Below are 25,908 nucleotides of genomic sequence, written 5' to 3'. Positions count from 1 at the left end.
TTTTTTTTGTCTTTGTAGACCTGTTTCGATTTTTCTTTTATTTTTAATATTTTCAATTTAGTTTTATTTTCTTTAAAAAAACATGTATATGTAATCTCTTATAATAAATTTATAGTACGATATTATTATTATTACAATGACATATAAAATTCATTGCTTAAATCACGTGTTGCTTTGTGTTAATAAGTAAACTTTTTACTTTATTATCCATGTATAATATGTTATTATTATAATGTTGTTATCATTAATTTAATAGAAAAAATTATATAGACTCATTTAAAGAAAACAATTTCGAACTAATTTATAATAGAACTAAAAGCAAATATTAAATCTACTGTTAACTAGTCTATAGCCAACTAATGAATGTTGAATGATTTGAATAATATCCATAAACTTATAATGTTTAATTTCAACGTGATTATTATAAAATAAAAATAAATATAAGTGCAGAATGTTTATATTGAAAGTCCACAATTCATTATATTTTTAACCTAATTATATAACCTATAGAAATATAATATTATGTCTTTTACATAATTAACATAAATATAAATATAAATAAAATATTTATAATATAATTAAGAATAAATATGTTTTTCTTCCTTGTATTGTATTATAATAAGAATTTGATTTTCATTTTTGATCTAAACTTTAAACCATCCAGAATATATAAATGATTAGAGTTGGTCCTTTTGTATGTGATACAGAGTGACTCATTCCAATCATTTTCATATTTCTTACAAACATTTATGTTTAAAATTTTGATTAATAATAAAATCAATTTTAAATTATAATACAAAGACAAAAAAACATATTTAACCCACATAATTAACTACTTATTTAATTTAGTAAACTATATATATATTAAAATACAATTGATTATATAATTTTTTTATGCCAACTTCTCTATTTTCACATTTGTGAGGAAAGTTTAATATAAAAAAATCTCTTTACATTTATGCAGAAAGCTTTTTTTTTATGCTTATTAATTATTTATTTTTCGTGTTTTCTCTTTACCTTTTCAGTGTTTGCTTTCATGACTTAAAAAGTTAGTGCTATTTATAAAAAGTGTTAGCCTAAAGTATGTTTTTTTTAACCAACTAAGACTAGTGCAAAGACAAGAGGAGTGTGGTATGCTATTTAAATTGAAGGGAATGTAAGTGCAGTAATCATCAGTTTATCATTTACAGTGTCATCAAAGCAAGAACTCATTGATTCCATCAAACCAGGGACTTCTTAAAACGGTTTTGATCGACATGAACAATATTTAGAACTATACAACTTCACTTACAAAAAGATAACTTTATCAGACATAAACATTCTACATTGAAGGCACCCACATGAGTCCTCAGTTTCATTCTCTTTCATGCAAAATTCTTATTCCCACTCTTAAATTTTCTCTACTATGTGTCACAATTTCAGGCAAGAGCACATTTTCCCAATCAGCTTCGAGGTTGTACAGAACAGCAGACTGCAACAAGTTATGATTTCTATTCGATCAACCGATCACATTCAAATTTAATTACACACATTAAAGATGAGATGAGCACAATTAATTGTATATAAATGGATACAAATTGTATATAAATGGATACAAACCTCAACTCATGAGTTAATTTTATGGGGTTGAGTTAGGTTTAAAGTTCACTCCATAATATGGTATCAAAGTCATTCAAAGTCCATACTAACGAGTGTTTGTTGAACTATCGTGTCACTTGTTATCGGACCATTCATAATATGTTGTTTCACACAAGCTCTCTCTCAGTCTCGGCATGACACGTTTACAACCATGTTCTTATCCTTCTCATCTATCAGTAATATCATTATGTTTTTGAATATCGAGGAGGTCTTGAATTCAAGGTGTTATATCAATATACATTCATATATCTTGTCCCCTACAACTGATTTCACTGTTCCATAATGCAATGAAAAATAAATAACTTCCAAAGCACCATTTGAAAAGTTCAAGGTACACGTGGAGGATGAAAGATTTGGTGTAGGTTTATAAGAGCTGGCTTGTATTACGTGCCCTATATATGTAGTGTCTTGGCTTTGCCATTCTCCATAGTTTCATGTTTTCACTTCATGTAGAAAACATTGGACCATGCTTAACCTTTTTATATCTTCATACCAAACAAAGACACGGTAGTTTAGCAACAGATAAAAAAGAAGGAAGAGAAAAGAGAGCTTAGCATGATGAGTTCCGTTCACAGTGATTTTCTCATACAAGAAGATAATATTTTAGAGGGGACGAAAACAGAAACTACTCTACATATGCTCATGGCAGAAGAAGGTGTTTTTCCAAACAAGTTTCCTTTGTTTCTTTTCAATCATTTCACTGATTAATTTATTCATTTCATATGCTTGTTTGGCATGGATATAGAGATTTGTTATTATTGTTTAATTTTTTGTACCTCAGCTTTCCTATACTTACATCTTCTTCCATCAATTGGAAATCATGATGAAAATGCCATGCATAGCAAACTCTTATTTGCCTACAAAGATATAAAGAACACTGAGAGTAATTTGTTAAACTAATAAGATTTTTATCACCAGGTCTTTTTTTAAAGTACTGATCTATTTGTATTACGTATCATTTTTAAAATTTTATCATAATTTTATAAAGTTTCCACTTTAATAATGTTTTCTTTGAATTTGCAAGGGAAAAAGTTAATTTTAAGACTAAAGAAATATTTTTTATTTTCTATAAGTAGACGTCTAATTTCTAGCTTAATTAAAATTTTAAAATTTTGCTTATATGTTTTAACCAGCGAATCTTATAAAATGTGAGTATGTTTTAACCTAATCTTAAATTTATGATATGAGTATAGCTGCAAGTCTCATATGAGATTAATTGTTCTAATAAAGAAACTACAATATTTCTTCTTCTTTTCATTTCTCTTCATCACCTACGCCTCTCTTTTTCTGTCATTGTTGTGATATTGAGGAATGATGTTGACAGGGTTTTTATTCCTCTTTCACCATAAATTTTAGTGGATATGAAATATTTTACCAGTTTTTCAAACTATTGGAGCAATTGATGTTGAGGCAATCACGGTGCCTCTCTTACAAGAGGTTCAAAGGAAGAGATTGATTGATCATGTAATCTGCATTATTATCTGTTCAAGGTTGTCCAGTTCTGCAAGTTGAGGTTGCATGGACTTACTTTTCTGTGCCAAACAATCTCCTTCTAATAATGCCTTAATAATTCACTTTTATCCATCAACTTCACACAAAAATTTAAATAAATCAAATTCAGACAGCTACTGTACATAATTAGCATTTGAATAATAAGGAAGGTGATTTTTCTAATGATTTGGTAGAATTTCTTTTTGTTATGGATATATTTATTTTTACTCCATCTCTAGTTTACATGATATTTTTGTGTTTTTCTCCATTCTCTCATCCCTTATCCTAATATTATGGATATTCTTGGAAAAATTTATCTTAAAACACTTCTACATAAAAAAATTGAAAAAGAACTAAAAACATTTTTTTTATACATAAATTATATATGAAATTTTTAACAAATTAATTTCAACTTAAAATTTTCTTTTCTTAGCAAAAGTGCTTATAAAAAAGTTTGAAAACTTCTATGCGGGAGCATTTATCTTAAACTGCTATTGTTGTGAAAGTTAGCATAGTCAACTGATTATATAACTCTTAAGAACTGATTATATTATATGTTTTTTTTATTTCTGCACTTTTATTTATTTCTTTTACACCATTGCTATTTCTATTATAATTTTTGTTTACTATACTTTATATTTCCTATTTATTATTATCTTTTAGGTTAAATAATAATAATAATAACACACCTTAAAGATAAGACCACTTTTAACTTTTTTGTGACATTATGGTTACAACATTACAGATGTGTTAGGGAATAAATGTGTCGGCTAAGATTGTCCTTGTTCTTTCAACCATCTCAACTTGTTTGAGTTGGAATGTATATTCCCATTGTTGAGTGTCTCGTAAAAGCGCCAAGAACTGCCAAAGTATCAACAATGAATGTACTTTGTACTTTTCGAAGGTCTGGTTGTTTAAATCGCCTTAGAATCTGCTGTAACCTCATATCATGTTCTGTGTTGGTTTATGTTTTCTAAAATAAAATCAAAACATGAGTTGCCGTAATTAACAGAGTCCCTTGTTCTCTATGTTTCTGTGCAAATGTAACACTTCAGATTAATGAATGCAAATACTACCGTACCACTCATTATTCATTGCTTAATCACTCTTATTTTCATCCTAATGGTCTACCTTTGTTCGTCCACAACATGAGCTTTTGCAAACTAACCCACAAGTTTTAACCACAGCTGAAGGTGATGACACCAAGTCAATAGAAATGAGTGTAAGAGTTCAGGGAGAGAAGGAGGACATAACAGTGACATGGGACAATTTGTGGGTCACTGTTTCAAGTGGAAAGAAAAAGAAGCCAATTCTGCAGGGTCTCACAGGTTATGCAAGCCCAGGGAGGATTCTGGCCATAATGGGCCCTTCAGGATGTGGAAAATCTACACTTCTTGATAGTTTAGCAGGTGATTAGTGACACACTCTATTGTCTATAATTTGTTTACTGGGATAGCGTTAATGCCATTTACACATGTGCTATTGTGATTATGATGAGTTCCATAGTATTCACCAACTTGCTATTGTGTTGATTCCTTTTCTGTATATTACCTGTATCTAGTTATATAAACGTAAAATCTTATGATTCAAACAACGATGCAGGAAGATTGAGCTCAAAAATGAAGCATACAGGGAAGATTCTAATCAATGGCCAGAAACAAACACTGGCCTATGGGACATCAGTAAGAAATTTCCCAAAATCTACAATACCTTCAAAAGAAAAAGTAGTATTTTTTTTGTTGGAAAGAAGTATTTGTTTTAACCATCATGTGAAACCAGGGCTATGTAACACAAGAAGATGCTATGCTGTCAACTTTAACAGCTGGGGAAACTTTATACTACTCTGCTCAGCTCCAGTTTCCAGATTCCATGTCCACAGCAGAGAAGAAGGAACAAGCAGATATCACACTCAGAGAAATGGGTCTGCAAGGTGCCATTAATACAAGGGTTGGAGGGTGGGGTTCTAAAGGCCTGAGTGGGGGACAAAAGAGGAGACTTAGCATTTGCATTGAGATTCTAACAAGGCCAAGACTCCTCTTCCTTGATGAACCAACAAGTGGACTTGATAGTGCAGCTTCCTATTATGTTATGAGTAGAATTGCAACTCTAAATCTAAGAGATGGAATTCGAAGGACCATTGTTGCTTCCATCCATCAGCCTAGCAGTGAAGTTTTCGAACTTTTTCATGACCTCTGTCTTTTGTCTTCAGGTGAAACTGTATATTTTGGTCCAGCCTCTGATGCAAATCAGGTTAAGAACTAAAAAATCCTACATTCCTCGTAAATAAACACCTATTGATTTGAACTTGGCAAAACACATAGTAACTTTTTAATTCATTGCAGTTTTTTGCTTCAAATGGTTTCCCATGCCCAACTCTCCACAATCCTTCTGATCACTACTTAAGGATGATAAATAAAGATTTCGAACAGGTACACATATTCTCAACTTTTATTATTTTGGAGGAAAAGAATCAATTTATCTCCCAACATTGATCCTAAATTGTTTAAGTTTTAGGACTGGTTGATTTGCTAATGTCAGAGGCGGAATTAATTATTGATTAATGATGTCCATTTGAGAGACTGAATTGATTAGCAGTTATCAATAGTCAGGGATTATATTATTGTTTAACTTTTTGCCAGCCAGTCTTTAAGAAAATGCAGTCAAAATACTCAAATTAAATTGATTCATCTCATTGTTCTCATTGCTTCCAGGATGCTGAAGAAGGCTTTGGTAAGGGAGTAAGTACAGAAAAAGCAATTGATACCCTTGTAAAGTCTTACAGGCTGTCTCAAGTACGAAAACAAGTTAAAAGGGAAATGCAAAAAATAGTTGAATGTGTAAGTTTCATGTTGCATCTACCTACCAAGATTACAAAATAAAAAAGAATATTTTCACAAACCCAAAGACTTACTATACACACGAAATACTTACTTCTGCATGACTTCAGGATTCTTGTGAAAAAAGGAAGAGGATTCATGCTGCATTTCCTACTCAATGCTTTGTTCTTATCAGAAGATCTTCATTGCAGTTCTTTCGTGACATAAGCAATTACTGGCTACGTTTAATTGTCTTTATTGTAATAGCTATAAGCATTGGATCTATCTTCTATAACATAGGCACAGACAATGGATCTATTCAGGTAAGAAGATAATAAGATCAATGCTTAGCTTTAACAAACAAACTTAACAAAGTAATACAATATCCTCATGCTTTTTTCAGGGGAGAGGTTCGCTGCTCATATTTTTTGTTTCAGTTCTGACTTTCATGACCCTTGTTGGTGGATTTTCTCCACTCTTGGAGGAAATGAAGGTAAACTTTCTGTCATTTCTAGAGTAAACAACTTGTTTAAGAAACTAAAGAAGTTATAATTTTGGTTCTTAGACATATGTAAATGTAAGTACTAACACTTTGTCCTTAAACTAGAAATATTGCTCTTTCAAAGACTGAATTTTTTCAATTTCAGAGAATAACTAAAATGGCAATTTAGTGTAATTTGTAATGAAAATGTTTGGTTGTATGATGTCAGGTATTTGAACGAGAGAGATTAAATGGGCACTATGGTATCACAGCATTTCTCATAGGCCACACATTCTCTGCTGTTCCTTACATGGTAATGATCTCTCTTATTCCTGGAGGAATAGCTTATCACCTTTGTGGGTTGCACAAAGGATTAGATCGTTTCTTCTACTTCACTTGTTTGCTATTTGGCATAGTGATGTGGGTTGAGAGCCTTATGTTGGTGATTGGGAGCATCTCCCCGAACTATGTAATAGGCATGTTCCTTGCTGGTGGAGTTGAAGGACTCATGATCGTAACAGGTGGATTCTATAGACTGCCAAATGATCTTCCCAAGCCATTATGGAAGTACCCTTTCTACTATGTTTCCTTCCTCAAGTATGCACTCCAAGGATCCTTCAAGAATGACTTTGATGGACTAACATTTTCAGTAAACCCTGATGGAGGAGGCACTGCAAGCATGAGTGGTAGAGAAGTTCTAGCTCACACATGGCACGTGGAAATGAATCACTCTAAGTGGGTTGATCTTGCAATCATGTTTGGAATGATTGTTCTCTATCGAGTTCTGTTCTTGGTCATCACCAAGTTCAAGGAGAAGTTCAAGCCTTTTCTTGCATCCATTACTCTTCGACCATGAGTTTTCACTACAATCACTTATAGACACTAGATACAATCATGCTCAATATACCTTACTAACTTTGCTACTCTTTCTTTTATATGACTTTTATATGTCTGTCTTTTAAATTTAGGAAAACAATGTTTTCACAATTTGTATACGATGTGTTTAAAAACAAATATATATAATAAAAAATAAAATTTCAATTAAATAATATAAAAATATAAAAATAATAATATTAGAAATTATAATGTGGTTGTGTAAAAAATTGGATTGTAAACCTACCATGAAACTTAAATTTACTGTCTTAGTTTAACTAGATAAATGCATGCTTGTAATTTCAACTTATTAAATATGTTTAATTATTCTCAAATAATTAATTCTAATTTATTCAATTACTTTTATACAAAGATAATCATCCATTTTATTTTACAGTAACAGCTGAGGTTACTGAGTTATAGGTATATTTGTTAATTTTTTTTATGGCTCATACCAAAAGATAATCTGTAAAAATGTGTCTCTAAGTATTGTAATTCTCTTTCCTCTTTATTAATATATTAAAACAAAGATGAAAGAAAAAAAAAAGTAAAATAGTTTTTTATTCTCTTTAGTGCATATCCGTAAGATAATTATGATATTTAAAATATTGTAATTTTAAAATATAATAATATAAATGGTAAAGTTGTTCGTCCTATTTGACCTCATATATATATATATATTTTAATAATATTTTTTTAATGTGATGTCAGATTATTGTTGTTACTTGAGGTATCAGCCTAAGTGAGATGTCAAGTTGTATAGTGATATCTAACATGAAAGCTTTTAATATATATATATATATATATATATAATAATAATATAAATATGAAATATATACACAAAATGAGTAAATACAATTGTATTATTTAAATAAGTTATAACTTAATATTATTTTCATATTAATAATAAAATATTCAGGTTTCATTAAAAAAATATATATACCACTTTTAATTTAAGGTAATTTTCTAGATCCTTACATTTATTAATTTTTCAAAATACATTTTACATTTGATTTACAAAATTTAATTATGATCTTTGCAAAAATATATTTTTTATTTTTTAATTATAATATTTGTATGGATAAATAATATATCCAATCGATGAGGATCGATTTTTTTAAAATTAACCCTTTAATATGACTTTTTTTAGTATTTTTAAGTATTTTTGAGGTATTTTTGGCCTTTAGTGTTCATATGTCTAAAAATTTAATTTTTTTTAAGTGTTTCCTTGTATCAATTAGAGATTTATCAAACCATAATGCATTCCACATTAAATCTAAATTTTTATAATTTAATTTAAAATTACGAATATTGTTTAAAATTTATTTTTTATTATTTATAATTTTCTATACAAATATATAAATATATGTTTCAATCTTTTTATATATATATATATATATATATATCTTTATTTTAGTCGAACTCATTAATAATTTCAAGGCAAATGTATTTTTGTAAATGATTAAATAAAACAATTTTTTTTCAATAAAGTCACATCAATTATATCCTTCTAGAGTCTTTCTACTCAAATTCATTAACTTTCAATTCACTTTTCCTACATCTAAACAATATAATTTTTCACTCACTTTTCCCTCATTCAAACAAAACATTAAGTAGGACAAAGATTAGAAGATTTATTATGTTACTTTTAATTATAATCCACATAGGAAACACTTTTTATGTCATTTAAACTACCAATTGACATAGTACATGTTTATTATCTCACCTATAATAATAACCAACATAGTAAATCTTATCTTATTTACTATATTGTCACTACGAAATTTTTGACAAGTGGATTAGACTCATTACATTAAATTGTCATTAATTTTAATTTTTGTACTATTTTATAAATTGAACCATTTACCAAATTAAAATCATTGAGTCAAAACGCACCATCAGTCGCCAGTCGCAATTGAGAGAATTTCCTTTCTATCCACGACCAATTTTGCATAAAAAACACAAAATTATTTCAATTCTTATGTTGTTCTTGTATTTGTAGATGATCAATTATTTCAATTATTTCAATGTGCGTCTCCTAATTTGTTTCAGATCTGATACAATTGCACCTTCAATCATCTAAAGGAAAAAATGTGCATTGTTTTGGGTCTTTCTAATGACACAACATTAAAGAAAACATCAACTCATAGATCAAGTTCTAATTAATATATTTTAAGTTTCTATTTCTTTTTAATACAATCATTGAATTATACATTAAGTTTAGAGGATCTACAAGAAATTATGATGCTTATAAACCCACCTACTACAACCTCTTCCACAATTTTAACTTCATCACTTTCATCAAAGCAATACTTCACTTCAGATGACTTATCCAACGAGCCACCATAATGAAAAGTTAAAATGGTTACAAACTAACCTGCAAATGTTGAAACCACAGAAAAATGACAATCCAACACAACTGGTCTTTCGATCAACTATTTCACAGGACAATGAATGTAATACAATACATAAAATGTAAACATATCGTGAAAATCAAATTATTAACATATGGTTCAAGTTCAAGTTGTTATCACTTAGTAAAAATCAAAATTAACACTAATGCCAAACTGCTAAAAAAAATCAAACTTCTTACAATATGAAGAATCATGGGTCTATATTAAACCTTTTGTTCAAACTAAAAATTTACTTAGGATATCCCTTGAATAAGTTATCTATAATTTACTAACACAACATATAATATCTATCCTTGATTCAATGTCTATCCATTTTATTTCAATTATATTTATATTCTTTCAATTTAATGTACTTTTTCCATGTACCTTTAACTCTCAAATAACGAAAATTTAATTATTCTTAATTAAATATTAAAATACTTCTTTATTAAATATAATTTCATATATTTAATTATTTTTTTCTCAAATATACTTACATAAATTTATTATTATAAATATATAAAACAAATTCTATGTAAAATAACTATTTCATACCAGTTTATAATTTTCTTATTTTACAAATCTAAAATTCAATTTGCATCTCTATTATTAATCAGTTTTTACTTTTATCACTAAATTTTATAACATAAAATTATTTTCTTAATAATGATTTCAAATTAATTATCACCCTTTTATTTTTAATATTTTTTTCATCAATTTCCCTTTGTTATATTATTTATTTTTTTATTCAAAAAAATTATAATTTAAATTATATTTAAAGTTTCTATTAATATTTGACTATCCACAAATTTATAATTTAAGTTATATTTGAACTTTCTATTAATTATGTTTTTTTCTTCTTTCTAAAAAAATTTTGAGAAAAAAAATGAGAAGACAGATTTCAGTTCCAATCAGTTAGGTTTCAGTTTATTTTAAAGCTAGAAATCAAGTTCCAAGAGTCTGAATGCGCTTCTGTTACTTCCATCAATAAAATGTTACACCATAAATGGGGAATTAAATACGAGCATGGACTTATATTAACTTCAGCTACAGAATTATAGATGGGTATGCACATTCAAATAATAAATATATGTTTTAAAAAATTAAAAATAATATTATTTATTAAAATCTACACATGTATTATAATTTATATATCAAAATATTATTCTAAAAATTAAAAATTAATTAAACTAATGTAACTTGAATTTTAAAACAATATTTATTTTTTATTTTTAAAGTTAAAATTACAATTTTTATTATTTTTCTTCTTTCTAAGACGTACTAAAATTATATGTCAATCCTGTGGAAGTTTATTAGATTGAAGTACCCATATCACAATTCTATATTCGATATTTTTAGAAAAAAAATAGTTTAACACTATATTTTTTTCTTAAATCTATTTAACAACTACATATAATAATAAAATATTAAATTAAGTTATTTTGAAGAGTCTCTCCCGTATTTTTAACATAAGAGTTTTAACCTAAGAAAAGATCGCATTAATGAAGAATGGGAGTTAGTTGTCAGATCTTTGCTCCTTAACATAAGAGAAGACCGCATTAATAATGAATACGAATTAGTTGTCAGATCTGTTCGTTTTATATCATTTAATTATAATTATTTTTTATATATATTTATTTTTAAATCTATCACATCAAAAATTATTCAAAAAAGTTTGTAAAATGTTGTGAAAGTATCATTTGTCTTAAATTCAAGTGCTGTACCACATTAACTATTGCCTAATCCTTTGAAATAGTTAATAAATCCTAATAGAAATGAACATTAAATTTTATAATTAAAAAATATTATTTTAACTGAATTTCAATTGCTTGCTTCTCTATAAATAATCAGCTCCAGATGAGGATGTAATAAAAATTTGTAGAGTGCAGATGGAAGAAGAGAAGGAAATAACTTTGACATGGGAGAATTTGGAGGCTAGTGTTACAGGTGGAAAGAGTAGAAAAATAATTCTGAATGGTCTTACAGGTTATGCCCAACCAGGGAAGCTTTTGGCTATTATCGGTCCTTCAGGCTGTGGCAAATCAACACTTCTTGATGCTTTAGCAGGTAACATATTCTTTGCATGTTATGTTAATTTCCTCAAACCTTTGTAAATTCTATTGTTTCTGTATATAACAGTTGTTGTGGTCATATGATTCAAACAACGATGCAGGAAGACTGGGATCGAACATGAAGCAAACGGGAAAGATTCTAATCAATGGCCACAAACAAGAACTGGCGTACGGAACATCAGTAAGAGCGACTCATCCTGGAAATAACTAGCAACTTTATGGTAGTAGGAAAACAAACAATAATAATGGTGAAAACCGAGTTTTATTAACTTCTTCTCTTACATAATGTGAAATCAGGGCTATGTGACACAAGATGATGCGATGCTGTCATGTTTAACAGCTGGGGAAACTTTGTACTACTCAGCTCAGCTGCAATTTCCAAACACCATGTCTGCAGCTGAGAAGAAGGAACGAGCAGATGCTACGCTCAGAGAAATGGGTCTGCAAGATGCCATCAACACAAGGGTTGGAGGGTGGAGTTGTAAGGGTCTGAGTGGGGGACAGAAGCGGAGACTTAGCATATCTGTTGAGATTCTAACACATCCAAGACTCCTCTTCCTTGATGAACCAACTAGTGGACTTGATAGTGCAGCTTCCTATTATGTTATGAGTGGGATTGCAGGTCTCAATCTAAAGGATGGAATTCAAAGAACTATTGTTGCCTCCATCCACCAGCCAAGCAGTGAGGTTTTCCAACTTTTTCATGATCTTTGTCTTCTGTCTTCAGGAGAGACAGTATATTTTGGATCTGCCTCTGATGCAAATCAGGTTAGAAACTAAAATCCCTTACAGAGACGTATTCACTTGAGGTTTATAGTAACACTTTTCCTTCTATGCAGTTTTTTGCTTCAAATGGTTTTCCCTGCCCACCCCTCTACAATCCTTCCGATCATTACCTAAGGATCATAAACAAAGATTTCAATCAGGTATATGTGTGGCCAAACCTTGAGTCTGTCCCCTAGTTTTTATTTGGATACTTCAGGCACTTAGATATTTATTTATTAAGTGCAGATGAAAGTTTGACTTTCTTGATTTGTTTTCAGTATATTGACGAAGGTATTACCACTGAAGAAGCAACTAATATCCTTGTCAGTTCATATAAATCGTCTGAATATAGAAATCACGTTCAGAATGAAATAGCACAAAGAAGTGAAAAAGTAAGTCACGTTCCTTTCATTTTGAATATATATAGAGAGGATAGATAGAGAATCACATCTAAACATATAACTAAATGAAATATGACAATTTTATTGAAGTTATCAATTATTAATTCATATTATATACGTCAAATATTATTTTGGAAACTCCATAATTAGTGATGTGACTTAGCATTTAGTTAATTTTGCATGCATGCGTCTAGGATTCCGGTGCAGTTGGAAGGAAGAAGATCCACGGTGCATTCCTTACTCAGTGTCTGGTTCTTCTGAAAAGATCTTCGAAGCAAATCTATCGTGATATAAGCAATTACTGGTTACGTCTAATTGTCTTTATCGCAGTATCTGTAAGCATGGGCTCTATCTTCTATCACATTGGCCCAAGTATGAGATCAATTCAGGTAAAACTATAGAGACCAAAATCTTGTTTTCTAACATTATTTATCTAACCCTAAGGTGATTACTTGTTTTTATGAATCAATTTATTTAAGTTTAATATCAACTTCAAAAGAATTTTTAAAGTGATAAAAGATACCATAACATGTAAAACTTTAACTAATAATATCCTTATGCATGGTTCAGGAAAGAGGATCGCTTCTTTGTTTTTTCGTTTCAGTTCTGAGTTTCATGACACTTGTCGGTGGATTCTCTCCATTAATTGAGGAAATGAAGGTTAGTTGATCCATAATTTTGAAATTTTCCTGATCTTGACTTTGTATCCAACACTTTTTCATAGCAAAGATTGTTTCCTTTTACTGTGTCAGGTGTTTAACCGAGAGAGATTGAATGGACATTATGGTATAACAGCTTTTGTGGTAGGGAGCACATTTTCTGCTGTTCCTTACACACTGATGATATCTTTGATTCCTGGAGCTATTGTTACTTATCTTTCTGGACTACACAAAGGAGTAGAAAACTTTCTGTACTTTGCCTCTGTCCTATTTGCTATTGTGATGTGGGTTGAGAGCCTTATGATGGTTGTTGGGAGCATTTTTCCAAATTTTGTGATGGGTGTGATCACTGCTGGTGGGGTTGAAGGACTCATGATTTTGACAAGTGGATTCTATAGACTTCCAAATGATCTTCCCAAACCATTATGGAAATACCCTTTTTACCATGTTTCCTTCCTCACCTATGCTCTCCAAGGATTGTTAAAGAATGAATTTGAAGGCTTGATATTTTCTTCGGATGAGGGTGGAGGTGCCAAAAGTGTTAGTGGTAGAGATATACTGGTTGAGACATGGCATGTGCAAATGGGTCACTCAAAGGGGGTTGATCTTGCTATCATGTTTGGTATGATTGTCCTCTATAGAGTTCTATTCTTGATCATCACTAAATGCAAGGAGAAGTTGAAACATGTTCATGTTGGCACTAATGCTCCTCAAGCAAAAGTTTTCTCAAGAACTCACATCACTGAACGAGATAACCAATTGATATGAAAGTAGTACTAACACATCCTAAATGTTAAGTATAATAATATTGATAGAAATTGTTGTACAAGAGAAATTGTTGTACAAGTATAATAATATTGATAGAGACGGGAAAATGTGAAATCATAAATGTCAATTTAGTATTTGAAAATGATCGGTGTTGAAATATTACATGCATTGTCTGTTAGAATTGTTAAAGCTCTTTTCTTTTAAGAAAAAAAAAAACTTAATGAAATGAAAAACATTAAGGTTGTGTTTGGATTGGGGAGAGGATTTGAGGGAGTGGATTTGTAGTAATTTGAGAGGAAAGTGTAAAGAAAGTGAGGTTGTTTGGATTAGGGTATATTATAGTGGATTTGTGAGGAAAATTTATTGAAGTTTGTGAGTGATATGATGGTTGTAAGAGAATTTTTATTTTTTTAAATGTTTAAAATGTAAGTTTACAAATTTACCATTTTTTTAAAAATATTTAAATAATAAAATATGAGATATTTTTTGTGTTAATTTTAATTAATTAAAATTTTATAAATACATATAAAAATATTTTCATAAAATCAAATCAAATTAAAATTAAAATTAATTTTTATTATTGTTAATATTATTATTTAATAAATTTATTTTAATTATTATTAAGTATTAATTTATATTTATATTTATTATTATTATTTTATTTACTATTATTATTATAATTTTTTATTTTTTATATATTATTTCCATTTTAAATTTTAAAAATTAAGGGTAATTTGGACATTTTCAATGGTGTGATGTATTTTTTTGAATGTTTCGTTGCCTTTCTTCGCTTGACAGAAAAGATGGCTTTTATCTCTCTCCTACAAATCAGCGCCCTTAAATCTGTGCAATTGAATAGAAACAAACAAAATAAATCCGTCTATTTCAATGTTCACTCGGATGCAAACACAGCATTACTATTATTATTTACAATTTTATTATTTTTTTATATATTATTTCTATTTTAAATTTTAAAAATTAAGGGTAATTTGGACTTTTTTAATGGTGTGATGTATTTTTTTTTAATGTTTAGTTACCTTTCTTTGCTTGACAGAGAAGATGGCTTTTATCTCTCTCCCGCAAATCAACACCCTTAAATTTGTGCAATTGAATAGAAGCAAACAAAATAAATTCGTCCATTTCAATCCGAGTGAACACTGTTCACTCGGATGCAAACACAATATAAGAGTTAATTTAGTAATTTTCTTTTAGGATATTCTTTGCGCTTTGAAAATCTTTGAATCTGAAAAATCGACGTCCATCCTATAACTATGATGATCAATGTCAACAAAAGTTACAATTTCCATTTCAAAAATATTTTATTACAAGAAAATCATTAAATAAAAACTAAGTTTAAAAACTAAAAATAATTACTTATTATATTCACTAAATTAGATACAATATTAGAGAATAAAATTCTTTATATCTAAATTAATTTTTGATAAATTATTTTTAAATTAGTATCTAATTAACTACCTAAGTTTTAGCTACCAAAGTTTTAGAGACCAAATTTAAATAATTGGTAACTAAAATTTAGATAATTAATTAGATATCAATTTAGAAACTATTTAATAATAATAGAAAATAATTTATGTACCAATAATTATTTTAGTCTCTACAATAATATCTAATCTAGTTAACATAAGCACTAATATTTTTTGTCTCTATTGGTTTCTATGTAATGATTTTCTAGTTGTGATAATTCTTTATTGATTTTTGTTTTCATCGAGATGAAATCGGTTGAATCCCAAGATGGTCACTTGATCCTATCCCTACAAACTTTGTGAATTGACTCCAAGGGAATGAGAGGGTTTCACCTGCAAAAAATTCCCGAACGCTCAAATTAATAAAAGTATAAAATTTAGTGTGTATAGTGAGATAATGTAAAATATTAGTTGAGTGAGTTGAGTTTACTCCTTGTGAGTGGCAATCTCTTTATAACCCTATGTAGGCCTAAACCATTGATATTAGTATTTTCATCGCTTTTATAAGGTATATTTAGTTTTAATGATTGTACCATGTCACAAAATCCGAAGATAATATAACAAAATTAGAGTATAGTCTAATATAATTAGAATATTATGTAATATAATTTGAGTACTCAGTAATATAATAAAGAATCATTGTATGATAAAATAACGTTGGTATAAAATTAGGATAATGTATCCTAAAATCAAATAATATTATATTATATTATATTAATTGTGCGTTAATAAAATTGATTATAGATAATTACATAAAATTTATTAATACGATTATCATATATCTTATTAACTTATTGGAGATTCCGGTTTAAGAAATAATTACAATTATATCCAGAATTCCATCTTTACTTACTTCATCACAGGTCTTATCATAATTTGGACTGATCCATTTTTTTTTATCAGCAATAAAAAATCAATAAATGGGAACCACTTCAGGGGTGTTCCAACCCTTTTACAAGCTCACATAAAATTTAACTCCTATCTCGACACCCAAAACTGCCGAACAAATGACCAACCAAACCAAGCGCTAACTAGCTTTACCGAATCAGCCGTATACAGGCCAAAGGATCCAGAACCCAACAGGGGTAGGAAAAATAAACTTCGCGGTACTTTGCAGCAATCCAAGACCACACCTTTACTTGCACCGAGGCAAAAACTTCTAACACATTTGTCACTCCTCCATTAAAGATGACCGAGTTCCTATGCTTCCAAATTTCACTTACAATTCCAACCCAAATTGCCCCCCAAACATCATTAACAACAGATGCCTGACTCAACCTGAATTGGATAAAATTTTGCATAGGATCCAAATGGATTACGAACGACACTCCAAGCCACTCAAAGTAAAGACTCCAAACCCTCCAAGCAAAGTCACAAACGGCGAACAAGTGACTCGACGACTCGTCGACCTTCCCACACAAGCAGCATACAGGGTTTTCAACCACCACCCCACGCCTTACCAAATTAACCCTAGTTGCAATCCTATTTTCCAATACCCTCCAGGCCAGGAGTACAGCAGAAGGCAAGGCTTTACACCTCCACAACCTACAGTAAATCGGAGAGGACTTTCCGTCACTAACCCTCCTTACCTTACTATAAGTTGAGTTAACAGTAAAACTTTGAGACCCCTCAGCCTTTCCAGACCCAGCTATCCACCCCTCCCACATCCATCTTCACCCCCTTGCAACAACTGACTCAACTGCTCCTCCAAGAACTTCTCCCAGTCAAAGAGGGATCTACGCCAGCATAGATGCCAAATCCAAACACCATTAGACCAGTTCCCGAACTCGGTCACCTTAGCAGCTTTAGCCGTGCTAAGCGGATATAATCTCGGAAACATTCCCTTCAGAGCACCACAATTCAACCAGTTGTCCTCCCATAATGAAATATTTCCTCCATCACCAACTTTCCACTCAACCCCATCTTCAAAACTTCTGCCCCAGCCCTCTGAAGCCTAAACCTCCTTCAAGTCTCTCCACCAAAGGGAACCCCTGCAGGGTTTACCTTCTGCTCTCAAATTCCTTCATCCACCATATTTAGAGTCAATAATCTCTTTCCACAAACCTCCATTGGCCGAACCCCACCTCCAAATCCACTTGCCTAGCAGGGCCAGGTTAAATGTCCTTAAGTCAATGATTCCAAGACCCCCGTAGTCCCGAGGCTCACAAACCTTATTCCAAGAGGTCCAAGCAATCTTCCTTCTGTCAGAACCCCACCCCCAAAGGAAATTCCTTTGGATCCGAACTAACTTGTCAGCCACCCCAGATGGCAGTTTAAACAGGGACATAAAGAATAACGGAACTGAGGAGAGGACCGAATTAATCAAACAGATCCTCCCAGCCATCGACAAACACCTACCTTTCCACCTTGACAGCTTTCCCTGAACTCTCTCTATCACCACGTTCCAAAAAACACTACGCTTATGGCACCCTCCTACCGGTAACCCTAAATAGACAAAAGGAGTTACCATCACCTTATAGTTAAGAGTAGCTGCAAAACGCTGAAGCGAACATTGATCCAACCCCATCCTGCCAATACTGTTTTTTTAAAAATTCACCTTAAGCCCAGAAGCGAGCTCAAAGCAAAGCAAAATAGCCTTAATATTAAAAACACTTTTGGTATTCGCTTCGCAAAGGAATAAAGTATCGTCAGCATATTGTAACATACTAACCTTCACCTTATCTCTTCCAACCTCCAGACTGTCAATCAAATTCTTCTCTTCAGCCATCCTAGACACCCCAGCCAGCCCTTCTGCAACTATAAGGAAGAAGAACGGAGCAAGCGGGTTATCTTAACGAAGTCCACTCCGAGGAGTAAATTCCCCAATTGGGCTGCCATTCACTAATACAGAGACTGAAGCAGATTCTAAACAACACTTTATTCATCGAATCCATTGAGCGCAAAAACCCAACCTTCCCAACATATAATATAGGAACTCCCAGCTAACCGAGTCATATGCTTTTTCATAGTCAACTTTAAAGAACACACAACTCTTCTTTTTCCTTCTATATTCTTCCAGCACCTCATTTGCTACTAGCACACTGTCCAACAAATCCCTACCTTCAAGAAAAGCAGACTGTCTAACATCAATCACTTTGCTAATCACCTTTTTCAAGTGTAGAGACAACACTTTTGAGATAATTTTATACAAACATCCAACCAAAGAAATAGGCCTAAACTCATCAAGTTGCAAAGGATTTTCAACTTTTGGAACAAGACAAAGGAAATAAGCGTTTGAACCTCTAGGTCAATGGCTCTTTGTCGCAAAATCCTTCACCGCTGACATCACATCCATCCTTAAAATTTCCCAACAAAACTTTATGAAACCAAAATTAAAACCAACAGGGCCAGGGCTCTTAGAACTTTCACAATTCCAAACCGCAGTCCTAATCTCTTCTTCAGAGAACTCCCCTACCAACAACTCGTTGTCTGCTTCCGATATAGAATTGAACCTTACGTTATATAACCTAACCTGACGAACATCGTTCCTGTCGAATCTATCCTTGAAGAAGTCACGGACCTTGTCCATAATTACCCCCTTATCCTCACACCACCTACCTTCAACAAACAACCCGTGCAATTCATTCCTCGACCTTCTCCATTTCACAGATGAGTGAAAAAAATTTGTGTTAAGATCCCCCTGTTTCAACCATTTATGTCTTGCTTTTTGAAATGCAACCGCCTCTTGTTTAAACATGGTTTTGTTCAGATCAGCCAAGAGTGACCTTCTCTCCTCCCTTTCTGACTCTTCTAAACCATTATCATCATCTCGTGCGTCTAACTCATTAATTCTCCTTTGTAACTCCTCACTAGCAAGGTTCACATCTCCAAACACTTCTTTGTTCCAGATTTTCAACTCTGCTTTAAGCTTTTTCAACTTTTCTTTGAAGACGTAAATTCCACTATCCATATATGTTCGATGTGGACCTAGGCTGTAAAATCTCATAAAATGGAAAATATGAAAAAAAAAAGAAAAATTGTTTATAACATAATCAAATCTGTGACATAATTAAATATATTTTTTAATATATAATGTGAGCGTACACAAAAATTTATAATACAATTATTATTATTTAATCTTGTAACTATGAGCTAATAAATGAATTACTTCTCATATGTTTTTGAAAGATCGTATTTCACTTTTGAAGTGTCCTCATCTACTATTTTATTTGCGGGGTAACCCTTCCCTATAGACAAATATTCCTTGAACAGACACCATAAGATTTTCTCGACCATTGATTGATGTAACATCCAAAAAAGTTTCTATGACCTTTTATGAACACAATCAATCCACTTGTTTCCCTCAACAATTTAAAATAAATAGTTGGGCATTTCATCTCTGTGCCAAATTATTCAACAAATAGTTTTCACTCATCAAACTTGGGGACAAAGATTTAATGATTTTTCCTATGCACCAAACTCATCCAATGAAATAGATTTCACTCAAGGAAATTATGCAAAAAAAAAAGAAAACACCTAAAATTTAAGAATTTTTTTCTTACCAAATTCATTTCCATTTAGGGAATTTACATCCTCTCAACGAATTCAAACCCTCTTCTGGTAACTTCAATCTTATAAAATATATAATTCCCTTTTCAGTTACAGTGGTTTGGGATTAAGGGGTGCAATGTTCATGTAGACGGATATCAGACTATATCCCGTGTTTGTTTCAACGAATGTGTGAGGGAGAAGTGGTGCGAAAAAGGAAAGATTATTAAAATTTCAGACTATATAGTGAATGATTAAAAGGTTAAAACTATTAGGATTGAATAAAATATTAAAAACTATGCATAATATAAAGGAAGTGCAAAATAAAATAAAAATTTATTGAATTGTTTGTTATGATTGTCTTGAACGTACTCACTGTATCGCGACTTACAATGTCAGTTGGGTCTGAGTTATCTATTTGAGTATTGTGAGTGTTGAAAGGAGTGTAAAATGTTACACAATCTGAAGCATGACAGGTTGATCAATACAAAATCATATGAAAACAAAGGAGATACATAAAAACAGCTCGTAAACTAGTAAGAGTTTATTTTTATATTAAAAAAAAATAATAAATAACTTCATATCACCTGCAACCCGCGACCACCACAACCATCGCACAAATAGAGAGAGGACTGACAGAGTGTCTTGGGAAGGCAAGGACGGAGAGAGATCAAAATTGAGAGAAGCAAAGACAGAACAAAGAGAGAACTGACATAGTCTCTTGGGGAGGCAAGGACGGAAAGAGAGATCAGAAATTGGAATTGAGAGAAACAAAGACAGAACAGAGAGAGGATTGACAGAGTTCACCCAAATATAACAAAACCAGTTGTAGTGTCTTGATATGGATAAAGAAAAAAATTGAGTTCACCACCCATTCCAGTCTTACTTGCCAAGTTGCATTAGAGTGATTTTTTGTGTCTCTCATTAGTAAAAATAAAGTTCAATGAGAGAAGAAAAAACCACATAAACTCCTAAACACTTACATTTTTATCCTTAATATATAATAAAAAATAAGTAAAATCATTCAAACTTTTTAAATTTTATTTCAAATAAACTGTACATAAAAAAAAGTTTAATATATTTATAATAAAAATAGATAAATAAATATTAAATATATTTCTAATAAAATAAAAATGCCTATAAATATATTTATAATAAAAAAGCCTATATTCATTAATAAAAATAGTATAAACATAATTAATTATATTATAAATTTATATATATAATCCATTACATTTCATATATAATCGATTATGTATATAAATTTTATATCATCATTATTTTATATATATATATATATATATATTTTGACCTAATGTATATAATATTATTTTATAACATAATAATAAAATAAATAATAATAATAATATAAATTATTATTAATACTAATAATATATATATTAAAATAATAATAATATTTAAAATTAATTTATAAAATAATAAAAATTATAAAGAATAATATGAATTAAAATAAAATTTTAAAATAATGATAATAAATGTAAATAAAATAATTTTAATAAATAATAATATTATTGTTAATTATTTTAATTGAATTTAATATTGAATATTAATAATGTTATTAATAATAAATATAAATATAATTATTTATATAAAAATTAATTTATATGTTAATAAATAATATTAATTATATAAAATATTCAATTAATTTTTTTATATATTAAATAAATTTGTAAAAAAAATTCAATCACAATCATCATATTATTTATAATTTTTTTATAAAAAAAAATTATGTTCTAAAATATAAGAGACTTGTATTTTTTATATAAAATTTTAGTTAAATTAAATTTTACAAAATATTTTATATTTTATTATTTAAATATTTTAAAGATAAAGATATATTTGTAAACTTACATTTTACACATCTAAAACAAAAATTTTACACCTATCACATTACTCACAAATATCAATAAACTTTTTTTACACATCTAATCTAACATATTCTAATTTAAACGTCTTTAATTTTCTTCTCAAATGTTCACACTTTCATTCTCTCACACCTTCAATTTTTCACTCTCCAATCTACACAAAGCTCCAAACTACACAAAGCATTAGTGAATTGCCTAACTATGGAATGCAATGTTGAAAAAACTTTATTCTATTTTCTTAATAGTTTGTCTAGTAAATTTTCCTCTATACGTCAATTATCAATAATGCATAACAAATTTATTTAGAAAAAGACTAAAAAACCAAAGAAGATAGTTGAGAGGTTTCCCTATAACTTAAAACCTATTTTTTTTATTCAAATAAATAAATAAAATAAAATATTTTAACCCTTACATAAAATTAGTGTCAAATAAAAAATCACACAAGACTTAAAAGAGACTAAGTAATAATCATTTATTCATAAAATTTGTCATCGAAATAGTCGTTATCTAAGTGTTAATCAACAAACAGATTTAGTCAGTGAAAATGGAAGTAACAAAATGTTGGATCATTCTATTGAATACAATAAATATGATTATTTTCCATTTTTCAGCAACTGATTTTCACTAGATGAAATGGTAAATTAAAATTTCAGCCACCGATTTTAATGGATATTTGGCTAACCAGTATGTTTCGGTCGCTGATGGGTTTTCGATTAGCCACCGAGTTTAATGGATTTTTGGCGAACCAGTATGTTTCGGTCGCTGATGGGTTTTCGATTTTCCCCAAAATGAGATATTTTCACTTTGCCTCTTCCAAATCCTTTAACCTAAATTAGGTCTGAAGAAGTTATACCGCCGGAACCTGTCCCAATTTGAGCCCTGGTCTTTGTGATATAGGAAGCGGCTTTCAATGGGGAAGTGAATATCAGCGTTCATATCTGTTTCCGCGGAGAGGGAGATTTCGAGCTTTAGAAGTTAAAACTCGGTAAGCTTTGATTTCTTGTTGCATTTTCTTTTCAACAAACCAAAAAATCTTTCTGCAACACTGTATTCGTTCATAAATATATCTCTTCTCATAAATGAATGTTTCTCAAGCTCATACTTGTTCTAGACTGCAAATCTGAAACTGGAGTAATCTTTTCTTCAGCGCATCACTCAAAATTCCCTTAATACTGGATAAATTGGTTTACTGCATTGACTTAACTATATGGATAAATCATCGATTATTTTTCTTGTAGTATTTTCCCCCCGTTTAATTTACCTTTAGGAAATTATTTTACACTTCTATTGGTTTATTGTTCTTACTAAGAATTTGATAAAGCTTCTTCTGATTTCACATATATTCAAATCACTTAGGTCGGAGTTCTTTACCATCTTCCCTACAATTTGTGTTATTTTAATGTTTCTATCTAATATATTACTTTCTAGTTCTGTTTTTTTATTTCTAATTTTCAAGCCTTATTGAAGTAACAAAATTCTGTGAATCAAATGAGAAGAGAAACAAAAATTAAAATCCAACCACTTCATCTTCAATCCTCTCTCTAAATTGAAACTCTGATTATGCTCCAAACCATGTAATTGTGTGATCCATGATTCCTTCCATCTCTTTTTTTTAAAAAATTGTTAGCTTTATTTTGGTACTTACCTAATGTAACTGTTATATTTGGTGGAATGCTTTTCTACATAATTTAAAAGATATGGAACCTTATTATATGGAATTTCTTGTAGTAAGTTTGCATTAATGGAAATTCCCAAAGGTAGAGAATGGATGTATCAAAGATTGGATGCTAATAAACATTTGACAGAAGAATTTAGAGAAGGATTGTATGAGTTTTTACAATATGTTATTGGTCAAGAAAAGTTTCAAGAACAAGGTGAAGTATTAAGATGTCCTTGTGTTAAATGTAATTGTAAAGTTTTTAAGTACGTGGATCAAGTTGTGTGGGATCTCTATCAAAAGGGATTCATGCCTAATTATTACTTGTGGACAAATCATGGTGAAGATCAACCTGTTCAATCAACCTTGGACCAATATTGGAGTTCTATAGAATTTCAAAACAAAAGTGTCATTGCCAAGGCAAATCGAGTTATTGATAAGGGAGAATCAGTCTACTGTGTAGGTTCCATATCTACTGCATCTCACTGTGAGAAAATGGTAATATTTTTATGTTTTTATATATTTAATTTAAATACAATATATTAGACTTAGATATTCTATTATATATTTCCATTAAATTTATGTAGAGTAAGGAGTTTGAACGACAACCAACTACTTGGAAAGTTGTAGAGAGAACAAAGAAATTAAGAACTGAACAATGGGTTAATGATAAGACTTCTGAGCTTGCGGTATGTTTAAACTTGAAGTTATACTTTACTATTTATTATATGTTTTCTTTACAATAGTTAATTTGACTTCATTTTTAGGAGAAATATAAGAAATGTCAAGAAGTTGAACAACATCTAATGCTTGAAGGATCATCTTCGCAAAACTCTCCTGTTACTTCCATTGATGACAACGAAACATACTTTAATGTTGTTGAATGTGGAAATAAAAAAAGAAATGTATATGACCTTAATGTATTGAGCAAAAGGTGTAATACTTCCACAAGTGTTCACTCTACTCCAAGTCAAGCTACAATAGTTCATCAAATAGAAGAAATGCGTGAGGCTATTCAAAAGTTAAATGACAACCTTATGGAAAAGAATGCTAAGGAGCGGATACTGGAAGAAAAGATGGAGCAATTAATGAAAGATCAACAAAAACATAGTGAACGCATTCGCCAACAAGGTGAAAACATCCGCCAACAAGGTGAGAAGATGAAACTCATCTTACAATAGATTCAAATGAATATTTTGATAACAGGTCTTTCAGATCCTACTGTGCTAGTGGACAACATAAAAGATACAACATTACAGATGATAGGACATAAGAAGATAAGTTCAATGTTGTATTTTGTAATAGATTTGAGTGTTTTCATTTATTTACAATACTTTGACTTACGTAATATAGTTTACATTTACTTTTTATACTACTTTTCCATAGAACTGATGTAATATATCCCTTATTACACTAGTTATTACATCGGTTCCATTGATTCTTGTCTGTAATCAATGTAATATGTCCCTTATTTCATCGGTTATAATACTAATGTAAAATGTAATGGACTTTCTACACTGTTGGCATCTATATTGGTGATGAAATCAATGTAATAAATTTTCTAAAATAAGTGTAAACTGTATTGTTTGCACTAGTGATTAATGATATATGGACTGGATCCAGATCTTAAGATGATATTTTTGTTGATATGCCTTCATTGGAGAGTGTTCATGAATCAGAAGATTTGCTACAAGAAAATGACCCTTTGCCTATTGCTGACAAATGAGTTCCTTCTAAAATTGACTCTAATGTTGACATTACAAAATTGTTTTGAATCACTTTCAGGTTTGGAAAATGTAGTGGCAGTGATCAATTACACTAGTTGTTGCTACTAGTCCCAAAACATAGGTGTCTTTTGATTTTGTTGTTCTTGTTGTGTCTGATGCAAATGTTGTTCCTCTTCTATTGTGTTTGATGTAGATGTTGCTCTGAAGCTTAATGTTGTCCCCTCTTCAGTTGTTGTTTTGTTCTTGAAAGAATGTAAATTTGTTGCTAAGTATTTGAAGGGTGAGGGTGATACGAGACTATTTCTTAGT

At 30.2% G+C, this 25,908-nt stretch overlaps 4 protein-coding genes across 7 annotated transcripts; 3 read left to right on the top strand and 1 right to left on the bottom strand.

The window, feature by feature from the left end:
* The first annotated feature begins 2,034 nt into the window (after positions 1-2,034).
* Positions 2,035-7,355, top strand: LOC150029154 (ABC transporter G family member 1-like). 3 transcript variants are annotated; one of them, XM_090298748.1, is made up of 10 exons: positions 2,065-2,293; positions 4,317-4,538; positions 4,732-4,811; positions 4,909-5,379; positions 5,472-5,558; positions 5,841-5,966; positions 6,077-6,268; positions 6,349-6,438; positions 6,656-6,739; positions 6,843-6,982. In XM_090298748.1, the coding sequence occupies exons 1-10, from the start codon at positions 2,194-2,196 to the stop codon at positions 6,843-6,845; spliced, it is 1,455 nt and encodes a 484-aa protein (XP_090154874.1). In that variant the 5' UTR covers positions 2,065-2,193; the 3' UTR covers positions 6,846-6,982. The 3 variants fall into 3 exon arrangements, with proteins under 3 accessions (XP_090154873.1, XP_090154874.1, XP_090154872.1); XM_090298747.1 differs by having other exon boundaries at positions 2,035-2,293; positions 6,656-7,355; XM_090298746.1 differs by lacking the exon at positions 2,065-2,293 and adding an exon at positions 3,875-4,033 and having other exon boundaries at positions 6,656-7,355.
* Positions 7,356-11,469: 4,114 nt separating this feature from the next.
* On the top strand, positions 11,470-14,723 carry LOC137809451 (ABC transporter G family member 1). The gene is made up of 8 exons (XM_068610559.2): positions 11,470-11,759; positions 11,866-11,945; positions 12,062-12,532; positions 12,604-12,690; positions 12,808-12,921; positions 13,125-13,319; positions 13,501-13,590; positions 13,683-14,723. Exons 1-8 carry the CDS (start codon positions 11,582-11,584, stop codon positions 14,355-14,357), a joined length of 1,890 nt encoding a protein of 629 aa, XP_068466660.2. The 5' UTR covers positions 11,470-11,581; the 3' UTR covers positions 14,358-14,723.
* Positions 14,724-19,088: 4,365 nt separating this feature from the next.
* Positions 19,089-19,751, bottom strand: LOC137809449 (uncharacterized). The gene has a single exon (XM_068610558.1). It carries the CDS (start codon positions 19,749-19,751, stop codon positions 19,089-19,091), a length of 663 nt encoding a protein of 220 aa, XP_068466659.1.
* Positions 19,752-22,800: 3,049 nt separating this feature from the next.
* On the top strand, positions 22,801-25,389 carry LOC137811869 (uncharacterized). 2 transcript variants are annotated; one of them, XR_016518704.1, is made up of 4 exons: positions 22,801-23,200; positions 24,219-24,370; positions 24,460-24,561; positions 24,640-25,389. XR_016518704.1 is itself a non-coding variant. In XM_068613726.2 (4 exons), the coding sequence occupies exons 2-4, from the start codon at positions 23,957-23,959 to the stop codon at positions 25,051-25,053; spliced, it is 930 nt and encodes a 309-aa protein (XP_068469827.1). In that variant the 5' UTR covers positions 22,898-23,200; positions 23,944-23,956; the 3' UTR covers positions 25,054-25,389. The 2 variants fall into 2 exon arrangements, 1 of the variants encoding a protein (XP_068469827.1); XM_068613726.2 differs by having other exon boundaries at positions 22,898-23,200; positions 23,944-24,370.
* Positions 25,390-25,908: the final 519 nt, after the last annotated feature.

This window comes from Phaseolus vulgaris, chromosome 2, assembly GCF_051622355.1.
Source record: "Phaseolus vulgaris cultivar YP4 chromosome 2, ASM5162235v1, whole genome shotgun sequence".
In the NCBI taxonomy this organism is placed as follows: Eukaryota; Viridiplantae; Streptophyta; class Magnoliopsida; order Fabales; family Fabaceae; genus Phaseolus; species Phaseolus vulgaris.
This window is presented reverse-complemented; position numbering and strand designations above follow the sequence as displayed.

Excerpts from the sequence above, each read along its gene's own strand:
- LOC150029154 (XM_090298747.1), top strand. The coding sequence starts at position 2,194 with ATGATGAGTTCCGTTCACAGTGATTTTCTCATACAAGAAGATAATATT. Across the intron at positions 4,539-4,731 it reads ACTTCTTGATAGTTTAGCAG|GAAGATTGAGCTCAAAAATG; the intron begins GTGATTAGTGAC and ends ACAACGATGCAG. Across the intron at positions 5,380-5,471 it reads CAGCCTCTGATGCAAATCAG|TTTTTTGCTTCAAATGGTTT; the intron begins GTTAAGAACTAA and ends AATTCATTGCAG.
- LOC137809451 (XM_068610559.2), top strand. The coding sequence starts at position 11,582 with ATGGAAGAAGAGAAGGAAATAACTTTGACATGGGAGAATTTGGAGGCT. Across the intron at positions 12,533-12,603 it reads CTGCCTCTGATGCAAATCAG|TTTTTTGCTTCAAATGGTTT; the intron begins GTTAGAAACTAA and ends CCTTCTATGCAG. Across the intron at positions 12,922-13,124 it reads TAGCACAAAGAAGTGAAAAA|GATTCCGGTGCAGTTGGAAG; the intron begins GTAAGTCACGTT and ends GCATGCGTCTAG.
- LOC137809449 (XM_068610558.1), bottom strand. The coding sequence starts at position 19,751 with ATGGATAGTGGAATTTACGTCTTCAAAGAAAAGTTGAAAAAGCTTAAA.
- LOC137811869 (XM_068613726.2), top strand. The coding sequence starts at position 23,957 with ATGGAAATTCCCAAAGGTAGAGAATGGATGTATCAAAGATTGGATGCT. Across the intron at positions 24,371-24,459 it reads CATCTCACTGTGAGAAAATG|AGTAAGGAGTTTGAACGACA; the intron begins GTAATATTTTTA and ends AAATTTATGTAG. Across the intron at positions 24,562-24,639 it reads ATAAGACTTCTGAGCTTGCG|GAGAAATATAAGAAATGTCA; the intron begins GTATGTTTAAAC and ends CTTCATTTTTAG.